Genomic DNA, 12,277 nt, shown 5'->3' with positions numbered 1-12,277 from the left:
TAGTTCATCCTGCAGGCGGAGGAATGAAGATGCCGGCTGACCTGACGACGTCAGCGCTGCCGGCGGCGGCGGCGCGCAGCAGGGGCGGGTCCCCGGAGCGCGCCCAGTCGGGCTGGTCGGCGTCCACCCCGGCCCCCAGCAGCGCGAGCACGGCGGGGGCGTCGCCGCGGCCCGCCGCGTCGTGCAGCGCGTCCATCTCTGGCGTCCTCCCCTGCTGCCTCTCCCACTCTGGTGCGCGCGCCACGAGACTGTTGTGGTGCTCGTGTCGGAACTATGGCACCCGTGTCGAAACTATGGTACAAGTACCGGAACTGTGGTACTCGTGCCATAACTGTGGTGCACGCGCCAGGAGACTGTGATACTCGTACCGGCACTCTACGACTCACGCCATAACTATGGTACTCGTGCCAAACTATGGTACTCGTGCCGGAACTGTGGTACACGCGCCAGGAGACTGTGGTACACGCGCCGGCACTCTTGGTACTCGCGCCAGGAGACTGCTGTGGTACTCGCGCCGGCACTCTGGTACACGTGCCATGACTGTGGTACACGCGCCGGCACTCTGTGGTACCCGCGCCCAGGACTCTGGTATTCGCGCTGGAACTGTGGTGCTCGTACACGCGCCGTAGCTGTGGTACCCGCGCCAGGACTGAGGTACTGGTGCCACGACATCGGTACAAGCGGTGCTCCTGTCCTCCCGGTGCGTGCCCGTTGTTCCACAGATGAGGTTCTTTGCCATTAAAATCGGAAATCACTCTTTATTTTAATCTTGTGCATAAATTTAAACCTTAGGTTATTTAGTTAAAATAATAATAATAATCCGAAAAAAAAACCTTTAACGGTACCTACAATAATTTTTTTTCCCCAGAAAGTGCCAAAATGATTATTCCTAGACAATTGTTCTTATTATCTTCTAAATAACTGGTTGTTTCTAGTTTTTCTACATATTTCTGACAATCAGGGATTCAAAAATGTGTGAAAAATTAACTCCTTAATTAATCTTAGCTTTAGATCTGTCACGTTTGCTTGCTTTATTGTACTATTTCGGTGTTTGCGTCATTCGTTCTTCATTTTTACAGATACAGCATTGTTAAGTACGTAATTTTGGCCCCTCTGTAATTTGAACCCAGGTAAGGCCACAAATCCAGTCAGTATTTAGGCCTTTACACGATACATTACGCTTGTTTTAAAATGAAATTAAGTTTTTGCTGACGAATTCAATACTCGATCTGACGGTAGCAGTGGAACTGCAAACTACTTGGAGCTGGACAGAGACGTAACTGGGTTGGTGGGGGAGGCGCTAAACTAGCAGAGTAATATTTACTACAGATATTTACTTGAATACATTAGTGTTAGAACACAAAAATATGTTAAAGGGCAAGTGAACTGCATTATTTGAATTGAAAGAGACACACATGTATAGTGTCAACTATTTAAAAGAAATTGTATTTCAAGCGTACTATCCAACTTGTGGTGTATTAAAAATGAAATGACTGCAAATAAATCTATTCATGTACCATCTAAGTTGAATAAAAAAAACAATTGTAATAATGAAATTAGTTTCAGGTGGCGATGTGAGGTGTTGTCGGGAAGGGTTTTGGGTATGGTTGGTTTGGGGGGGGGGGGGGGGGGAAATTAGGGTGCCAAGATGAGTCTGGTCATGTCCCTGAGTGTAGCTAACCCATCCTAACCAACTGTTCACAACATCCCACGGCATTTTTATCGTAGCTAACCTAACCAGCTGTCCACACGTACTGAAAGATACATACATGCATTTAGTCAAATATTTGAAAGATGGCATTTTTCACGTTCCATCCAACTTGCTGACATGGTGGTACCACTGAATTATGGTACGAATACCATTTAGACTGAACATCAGACAACACTGCAGTGAGAACCATAGAGGAAGCTTCCCACACTGTACAGTTTTTTTTTTTTTTGTAAAATAATGGAGCTGACATAATCATGTCAGTAATTTATTTAGCATGATGACATTTGTACTACAGTTTAATAAAACAGATTAGAAAAGGTTTATTTTTTTCAATCTCTATACTGTTCTTAGTTACTTATTTTTAAATCAAGACCTTGGAACATTTCCCAAACACAGAAATACCCCAACAGATATTTTATTTGCTCCGAAAGTTAGACATGTTTATTTACAAATCATTATATTGAAAAAGTGCAACTTGTATCAGTAAAAATGACACTGTTTTGACGAAATCTGTTATAGTGGAACATTTAATTATCATATTTGTTCAGTAACATGCTATCTTTATTAATAAACAGATTTTATATAAAAAAAAAAGGATATCAAAACCTTGTTTTTTAAAAATGAAAATGGTCTGAAAATAAAACCATAAAACCTTGTCTCTAATAACAAGCGGTGTGCGAGTGTCCTGTCAGCGAAGCATGGTACATCGGCTATTACTAGAGACCTGCAAAATTCGCGGATTCATTCGGTGATAGGCTAGAATTCAAACACATATACCTCTTAGATAATTTTGCTATTGGCTTACTGTTCATCTGGACGAATCTCAACCAGTTATAAACCCTCAACCAAAGAAGGATCGAATCACAGACAAACCAGCTGAGACGACTTACAAGTCGGCAGCCAATGAACTTGCCTTATTTGCCCGAATGTACAGGGGTGTGTGCAGTCTAGCCTTAAGGCCATCGAAACCGCGAATTTTGGAGGTCTCTAACTATTACATACTAAACTGTACCTAGTTTTATAAACTGAGTAGCAGTGAGGGGCAACTAGTGGGAGAGGTAAGGTTTTACATCACTATAGTTTACACACAATACATTAGTACTGAAGTTGGGAGGGTCTCCAATACCACAGCAGACTCCTGAAGGAGTGGTGGTTTTCTTAACCCGTCGCCGACAGCAAGGTCCGTGGACGACACAGAGCGGACATATTAGGGAAGGAACGGCCCGGGTCTTTAAAGAGGCAGACAGGCATTTACCATGAATGATAAGGAGAAACAATGGAAAACTGAATCCAGGACGACTGAGCCGGGATACAAACTCATATCCTCCAGAACAATGGGAAAATAAACAGAACAGGGAAAGAGAAGAATGAAATGCAAGTGACACAGAAAAAAGCACACATGATTACGTCTAGGGAAAGAGCAAGAAAGTGGGAAATGGAGAATGGAGATGAGATTACTGATGCTAACATGAGAGTACTTGGGATCGTATTGTAGATGAGACAAGCAAACTCAACATTTTCCACAAATAGTTTTTATTGAGAATACCCAATAGTACATAGCACTAAACCCATGTAAATGGTACATGAATATAAAGTTTTTTTTAACTCTTCTTAAATGATAACAAATAAAAAAATGTCAAATTGGAAACATTGAAAGCAGTTCATTCAGGCTTCAAATTATTTCAAACATACATGCCAACCCTTAATAAAAAAAAAGCCCCCAAATATTTTATTTTTCCAAGCCATTATGAAGCTACAAGCAACACTTGAATAAATGCACTGGTGACACGATCACTGCTTCAAAACCTCACAGTGATTTGACAAGTAATTTAAGGAACTGATTTTTACCAGTGAACAAAGTGTGGACAATAGACAAAACCAATTAGGTAATAAATATAAATTTAACAATTGAATCAAGATATTGATTTAAGAGACAGTAGGCACATTTCACAAAGAATTTCCCTAAGTGGATGGTAATCTTTTACTTACTCAGTGAGTTTTCTGTTACCCCTGATACAGCTGATATAAATTGCAACTAAAATAATAACTGATTTTATTAAGGCTGCCCCAATTATCACAGAGATTCTTGTTCAACACCAATCTGAGAGTTAGAACATTTAATAATGCTGTTAACAAAATAGCCAGCTACGGACAGTGCACTTTATAAATAATAAAATAACCAAAGCTGATGAAACAAATTGTTACATTCAATTTCAAAACTAAATTGAACAAATAAATAAGTCCAACTGCCAATAAAAGATTAAAATTCAGTTTATGATTATATGTTTAACTCATTTCTGCTGATAAAATTTATTTCTAAGGTGCTAAGGTTTGTTGCTTGCGTTTAGACAAAACAAACAAAAAAAAATCTTCATATTAACAACATGAAAAATATATGGAAACATTGCCTTTCAAATTTTTCCTTACACTTATATACAAGTTTATAAATAGAAAATCTGTTTCAAGTACTTAGTATTTCTACAACATTCAAAATAATTTATAAAAATTACTAGCATGACCATTTTTAACTCAAAAACTCCTATTTAAAAAAAAAAAATACACAGCACTTAAGGGACTGTCAATGATCAAGATTTAAAGTAATAGTTAGGTAAAAAATCGTAGCAAGTGGTACTCAGAAATATAATGCCACAAACGTTTTGTTCTTTGTGTTGAAGCTCCCAACGTCCTGAGTGGCAAGTAGTCGGAGTTGTGACTGAGTCACCACCGCTAGCCAAGCGGTCGTAGCCTTGAAGGAACCACAAGTGTCCACTTATCATAGCTGATACTTCAGGCAGCTTAAGCTGCTTGAAGCGTTTGTGACGCCACGGCCACTTTTAAAACTTAATTCTTTATGTGAGACTCAAGGATTGAAACATAACGCTGCTGACATTAGTTGCACTTTAACTTTCAAGAGAGGAAATGAAATAGTTGCTTTTACATTATGCAGTTTTTTTTTCCTAATACTCAACATGAACTTTATTTCTGATGCACATTTCAGTAACGCTGCAGACAGAGCAACACAATTACAGTCATACAGATCTCACAATTATGAGCTGAACCATACTAACAGTAAAGTTTAGTTACTGGTTAGTGTAATGTTAATTGACCAAAAGAGTGGGCTGCTCCATTCACCGCTTAGCTTGGTCCGCCTTAGTCAGTGCAGTCACCCGCCGGTGCAGTCACTGGTCAGAGTTGTCCGAGCTTGACAACAGTTCACCCATGCCACTCTACAGTTAAAATGGGCAGATTCTACTGCTGCCTGGGGTCAAAATGCCCTTTAGACTGAAAACCACTCACCCAAGGGGAAACTAGAACCCAAAATCTAGAGGAAATTTCCATATTTGCTGCCTGCAACAAGAACACTGACTAAAATACAAGTGCAGCTTTCGCTTTGCAAGTGGTTACCATTACAGGTCAAGAACAAAAGCACACAATGCAACTTTTAGATGCAGCCTAAAAAAGTAACAGGCAAATTACTTATAAACTGTCAATCCTGTTTGAGGGCATCAGTTTCTACCATTACTCATGATCAATAATTCCAAAAATCTGGAAAAATTACAAACTTTTTTTGTTGTATATAAAAATGTTTGATTAGATCTCATTTCAAAATATTTTTCAAAAAAAAGTTACTAACTCTTTTCTAAATAAAGCAATTGTAAGTTGTAATTGCTTTTCCACATTGTAATTTATAAGTCCTGTTATTAAAAACACTTTCACAAGCTGCCTATACAAAACCTTAAAGTTTGTTTTTATAAATGAAGTGTGTCCGTTGTAATACCATCATCTGTAGCATTTTCACGAACCAAAGTTAACATTTTGTTATTAGTGCTGTTTATCACACTGCATACATGCAGTGCCTAAACAGCTGAGTAGACCCCGACTTATCATAGAACCAATCTTTAATTTGTGACATATGATTTCATCCGCACCATCCACTGACTCTAAAACATTTGCTGGTTTTAAAATAGTCACCATCACCTCCCGTATACATTTAAAAACACATCACAAATAACAACCACACTTCTGAAATTTGCAGAAGACAAATCAACAATAAAATGACATTACATTATAATTCAAAACACCAAATATGCTTTGTATATATTAGGCCCACTTTTCAGTACAACTAGTTGCTGAGTATCGCATAAAATACATACATATCTAACAACAACGTGTCTGGAGAAAATAAAACGGCTTGACAAAGCATCAGAAGCTGAGCTAATTCACCTCGCTCGTCGTTATAAACCATACCAACAGACTGCTCTTAAAATATAAAACATTTAAGAAAATGCACACTCTTAGTTCAAAAAGCATTGGTTTTCCACATGTAAAGTGCATACTTTGGTATGCAGTTTTGGTTTACAACAAAGTTTCCTAGCAGGAATGGATCAGACACCATGTGTTACATTTTTTTTGCCTTTTTTTTGCACTTTCCGAGAGAACCAAGTTAGTGGACCGCAAAAAACAGTCTGTATATGAGCGTGGCGACGATTCCCAGGGTGACCGGGATGAGCCAAGACTTCCAGGAGCTGGGGACAAGAGAAGAAGGCATGTACTGCAGCACGGACACTCGCGCACTTAGCACAGAAACTTGAACACAACACAAACACCCCAATACAACATACAGTACACACACATGCAAAACTTCACAATATTAATGAAACATATTTAAAACACACAATACAGCGAAACTTCCACTAGTAAGGAATACACTTCAAGTCAATTTTAAATAAACTTTTTAAAACTCTCCAAACAAATTAGTTTATTTTCTACGAACATATTTCTTCTCTATTAAATAGCATACAGAAGAACAACATTGTGAAATGTCTTTCCTGCTATCCCAATTTCCTTTTTTTACTGGACCACTTTTCAACGGCATCCTTTCTTTACTTCTATGCGTTTTGCTTTCTTCCAGGCCAGGCAAAGAAACACTTGTTGCCCCAAGCTCTACAATAACACTTCTCTGGAGCGTGTCAGTTGCTGAAATAGCCGTCCATGAAATTACAATCATATGATTCCCCACACTTAAATTGAACCTGGTGAGGTCGCACACACCATTTCTTTTCCATGGACTTAATCCTGCTTTACCTACTCTATTGTACGAAGGGGACCCAAAACTAACTGGAATCGTACTGTTGCACATCATATACGTGTAGCACCAGTTTTCGCTCTACCGAGTGAAGTCTGCCTAGTGGCATCAACCCGAAAACTACGAGTGTAGTTTCTCTGGCAGCTCTGCGTGCGTCATCTTCAGTGCACTCACGACACGAAAGACACGCACACACAGAGCTGCCAGAGAAACCACACTCGTCCTTTTCAGGCGAAACACTTGGCAGACCGACTGAGCAGAGGTCTCACAACTTCCCCAGCTATGAGTGCATGATGCGCGTGGGTGCCCCCTCGTAGGTTAACTATTCACATCACCGTGAGCCGCGCGCAGCCAGAACGGCAAGGCCACGGGAGCACGGTCGTTAGAGACACCCATCAAGGATGTCGAGAAGGGAACTGGCGCTGGCCTACGGCAAGGAACCGTTCCAGGATGTCGGTGATCCTAGGTAACCTAGGTAACACCTGGAGCACAAGACCGGTGTCTCACGCCGCGCCGCCGCGCCTAGCACCGAACAAACACGGCGACGGGACAGCAAACACTCACGTTCCAAAAGTAGTTGCCCGCGAAGTGAATAGGGCCGAGTCCCACGTGCAGGCCTCGTTGATTTTTCATTGTTCTTTTGTCGTTGCTTTTATTTTCGGGCGATGTCTAGAATTTTAACTCGATACCTCCCTCACATTTTTGGGTACTTCTAAAAATATTTTCAACTAAAGTCATGCAAGTCTTTGTAATTATCATCACTTGTGCAACATTTGATGCTTTGGTCTCTCTAATTTTGCCCCTTTATTTATTATTCTGTTAGTTTATTTTTTTTAAAATTTATTTCCACATTGTTACTAACGCTTTTGGAAAAGGTTTTTAGATTAATTTTCTACATTGCTTTTTTAGTTTACTTCAATTTTATAATATGTAATTTAGTTTTGCAACTATTTTTTTTTTATGCTGGCTTAACAACCATGGACGTCTGAGAATGTTCTGGAAAACTTACGAACTTTAAAGGTGTGGTTGAACTAAAATTAAAATGTAATAGTTTATAAATATATTTACTATTTTTTTTAGTGTTTGTATTTTCTAATACAAAGATTTTAGACTTAAAAAAAATTGGTGTTGAACTTAAATTTGTTACCGTTCCGCCACCGTTCGTGTACAGAGGAGGGGAAACAAAACTAGCGGAGAGCGGAGGAGAGGGGAGTTATCAGTCAGTCGTTCCCGGGCGGCACTTGATCGCTTGCATGGAACGTGTCGTTTTAATGCGAACTAACAGGTTTTTCGTATCGTCGCTGGACAAGTTTTAAGGGAACTGGAGTTTTCTTGATAAAACTTTTACGTGAAAGAAATAACGCATTTCTTAACGGGCGTGCGTTTAATGCAAATATTGGCTGTGCAACAAATTGTGACATGCTTGCTGTCAACGCTCGTCATGAAAATTCGCTACGGCCTAGGGTGGTTTGCCAGAAGGCAAACCCGACTGCAGCAAAGAGCCTAAGGTATAAGGCCTTTGCATAAGGGCCTTTTCGAAACCAGAGAGCAGAAGACTTCTTAAACCAAGCAAGTGTTTTTCAACGAACACTTAGCTCTTTGAGTGCCCCGGAGCTGTTTAATCACCGTCCCCGTACTTTACAATTGTATGTTGAAGTGCAAACTTGTTAAACTGGTGTGATTTAAAACCCCCTTCTCTGAAAATAAAATATGTTTTTTTATTTAGGCAGATAAACATTGACGGAAAAAAATAACACACTAGTGTTATAATGTGTGCACACAAAACTTTTAAATTAAGAAATAGGAGGCCTCTAATTTTGTACGAGAATCTTTTGTAAATTTTGTAATGGGTTTTTTTTTATTGCGTGCTCTATAAATTATTTAGGTTTAAAATATGTTGGAAATTGTATATTTTAATCCAGCATTTCAGGTATATTAAGAGTTTTGTATCAAATGTACATTTCCTTTTTTAGTGTACGGAAAGTCAAAATAGATTTAAATTTTGGGGTTTCTTTCCAGCTATGCTAATGTGTATTGTAAATTATTTTTGCTCCCAGCTTATTGTAGCCAAATATTTCAGCATAACTTTTGCAAATACAGTATGTTTAAAGTTCATTCTTTTTTTCTCATAAAGTTATAACATTGCTGACTTAAATTTTTTTTAATTTACTAACAAATTGTAGTAAATGTCCTTTTGCCCGCACTGGCATGTTTATTTAAGCTGTACGATGTACGATGCACTTTCTATTTTATTTACTTTTTTGGCAAAAGTATGGGCATTAAAAAAAAGAAACACGTTATTTATGCGGGGACGAGAGTTTATGCATATTAAGTGAGGTATAAGCCCACAATATCTGCTGAGAATAACTGTGGAACATGTAATGTGAGGGAGGTACAGAGTTAAATTTTGGAAATTGAACAAAAATAAAAGTAACTAAAAAAAATCACCAAGGCGTGCGAGAGCCACTTTTAAGCCCGCGAGTAACTCATGATTTTTGGCAATCACTCACCATGTTTTACAACTTCTGGTGTTGTTTTTGTGACCTTATGCAATGAGTCTATCCCTTTTTACCATGCTTTATTAGCTTTAAATGTATGTATGTATGAATGGACTACGTATGTAATAATATTTTTCCATTCAATTTTTACCCACTTTTTGACATACAAATATGTTGAAATTTTTCATACATATAAAGAACCTCTGACAATACAATATTTTGATAACCTAAGACCTTAGTGTTTAGGGGGTATTGGGGAAAGAGGTCGGGGCATGGTGGGAATTTGACCCGGGGTCGACTGTTACCCTGGGGGGGAGGGGGGTTTAAAGATCCAATATTTCAAAAATTATAAAACTCAATGCTTTTTTCGATTTGGTGTGTTTCCGATCCAAAAGGTTGGGTTATGGTGGAAAATGTGCCAGGGGTTTGTTGATGGCAATATGGATACTATATCTGAAATTATCTGGCCACTCTTCCGGCATGATACTGACATTTCATCAGTCCGTGTTGATTTTGGTACAGATGGTGTACATAAAATTAAATCAATAGCCATTTAGTTTCCAGCGAAATACAGCTATGGTACTGATGAAAAGCAAATGTTGCTATTAATACTGAGTTGGGCATCTGCCATGCATAAAATTCAAGGCTGCACTGCAGATTATGCAGTTGTTTATTTGGGATCGCGTCTTTGCTGCTGGACAGGCTTATGTCAGCTCTTAGTTGCGTAAAATCACTGGATTGTCTCCAAGTAGAAGAACTTGATTGCTCTAAGATAACAAGAAAATTGCCATGTAATGTTGACGCATTAGCTGAAATGACTAGATTATGTGAACATTAATGACTAATTTTAAGTTCATTGTAACAAATAAAGACTTTAGTCACTGATATTAAGAATTTTAATTTGAATCAATTACTCATATTCAATATTTTTATTTTATTTTGAGACTAAAAAGAATAAAATAAACTTATAGTTCAAAAACTAAAAACCATGTTTTTTATCATTGAATGAACTAAAAATTAAAAAATAAAATTTCAATTTAAGTTTTTGTCCAACAGCCAAATAATGAACCATAACTCTGTATAACTAAAAGTGTGTGGTGCTGTTTTCTTCATTTTCATAATAATTATATCCTTAAATTTTTGAAATGACAATATCCTAAAATGTTTGTATTGACTATCCTAAAAATAGTGATAGAAAATCTATTACAAATTATATTGTTATTGCTGATAGAAAATTTCTTTAGACAAATTATATCAAGCACCCCACGCTTTTAGTTATAAAGAGTTGTTTTGTGTTATTTGGTTTATATTTAAATTTTATTTTTAAAATTTTTACTTCACTTAAAGATAAAAGTTAAGTTTTTTAGTTTTTTTTAACTATAAGTTTATTATCTTCTGAAGACATCCTATGCTCTGAGGTTGTTTATCTCACCACAAAAGCCCAATATTTTGGCAACAACTAAAAAATGATGGTTGCATTGAAGTCTTTTCTACTCATAATTGACCGTTAAAGGAAGTTCCACTATATTATATTTGACAACACAAGCATACCAACATGTAAAAACTCAATCACATTTTAAAGCACAAATAAAATGAATATGCTTAGGGACTAACAGACATTTTTAAGACAGACAGACTAGGACTACAGAATGACATTACAGATTTTCTAATACAAGCTACCATCCTTTGAACTTTTAGTGACAAGCAAACTCATACAAGTCATTCGTATGGCAATTTTTAAGAGTTTTTACATAAAATCAGGGTTTCTAAGAAACAAAGAGAAAGCAAAAAGTTTCTCATCATTGCTTAAGAAATAGTATACAGCCTACATTATCTTGCTTAAAAATAATAAATCCAACAATACAGCTTTACTATTCCAATTTTACTCGGGCTAAATTAATAATTTAAATTACAGTTGCTATTCTGCAGTGCCAATTTCAATAATTTATGTCACAGCTATAGAATATTGATGCAACAGCATATTTTATTTTTTCTAAACACATTCTGAACCATTCAGACAGCCATATCAGTGAATTAATTTTACATACTTGTGGGCCAAACAAAACTGCACATTATCAAGGTATCATTTATTAGAATTGCATTTGTTGAACGGTTAAAGAGTAAAACGGTTCTGCCATATGCCACACTTACATTGAAGAAAAAAAAAAATCAATAAAATACCCATGCTATATCGAGGAAAAGTAATACAGTTTATATTCACAATGTTAGTGATTTAAATTTGTGCAAACTTTCATCTCTTACTGTTTCAGAATATTGTTTGGGGTAAGAGATTTTTTTAATTAATCAGAAGCTAACGTCATACAAAACACCAACAAACTATTTAAAAATTCTCTATTTATTTGGTAAAATACAATATGTAAAATTTCACGTTCAGCTCGCCCAACATTAATCTAGCAGTTCGTGAAACCAACACGTCTGCAATCTGATGCTTGATGCATGTTTGAAATGGTTTTAGGTACTGAATAATAAGGTTACTATGTATAACCTTGTCCCCACACATATCTTCTAAACCAGCACTTAACCCGAGTCGCCTCGGCGGGACTAGAGATCGAGATAACCACATGCTGATAACTCGCCAATGTGTACACAGTGAAACACCTGCCTGAGATACCGGGCACAACTGACACAACTCTCTCCACGCAAACCCAGCAACCCGGGACCTCCACCAGGGCAATCCACCGGGAATGCCTGATGGACCCATCCCCGGATTTTAACAGCGAGGAACATGTTTGTTGGTTTTAAAATGGTACTAACCGTTTCCCCAAACAACACATTCCATCGCATTCCATCACTGCGTAGTCCCCAGGTCAACCTTTCACTGCCAGAACTGTGAGGAGTTGAGGACCCATACAATCAATTCAACAACCACTGTCACCAGGGAAGGAGTCAAGTGGTCCGAGAGGAGACCCAACCTAACGCAGCCGGTACCTGTCTTTGTGATGCAATTTTAACATTCTGTAC

General features: G+C 37.8%; 2 protein-coding genes across 3 annotated transcripts in view; both read right to left on the bottom strand.

Annotated features, from left to right (window-relative positions):
* LOC134531475 (ankyrin repeat domain-containing protein 6-like) overlaps positions 1-252 on the bottom strand; it is a 34,650-nt gene extending 34,398 nt beyond the window's left edge. Inside the window, exon 1 of the mRNA XM_063367188.1 lies at positions 42-252. Coding sequence (XP_063223258.1) covers positions 42-196 — 155 coding nt within the window. The 5' untranslated portion in view covers positions 197-252. The remainder of the gene's footprint in view (positions 1-41) is intronic.
* Positions 253-3,227: 2,975 nt separating this feature from the next.
* LOC134531444 (cytochrome b5) overlaps positions 3,228-12,277 on the bottom strand; it is a 29,708-nt gene continuing 20,658 nt past the window's right edge. Inside the window, exon 4 of one of the 2 annotated variants that reach the window (XM_063367150.1) lies at positions 3,228-6,237. In XM_063367150.1, the coding sequence (XP_063223220.1) occupies positions 6,156-6,237 (82 nt within the window). In that variant the 3' untranslated portion in view covers positions 3,228-6,155. The remainder of the gene's footprint in view (positions 6,238-12,277) is intronic. The other variant, XM_063367160.1, reaches the window with a different exon arrangement.

Source organism: Bacillus rossius, chromosome 1 (genome assembly GCF_032445375.1).
Source record: "Bacillus rossius redtenbacheri isolate Brsri chromosome 1, Brsri_v3, whole genome shotgun sequence".
Taxonomy (NCBI): domain Eukaryota; kingdom Metazoa; phylum Arthropoda; class Insecta; order Phasmatodea; family Bacillidae; genus Bacillus; species Bacillus rossius.
The sequence above is the reverse complement of the archived record's forward strand: the minus strand, read 5'-3'. Positions and strand labels throughout refer to the sequence as shown.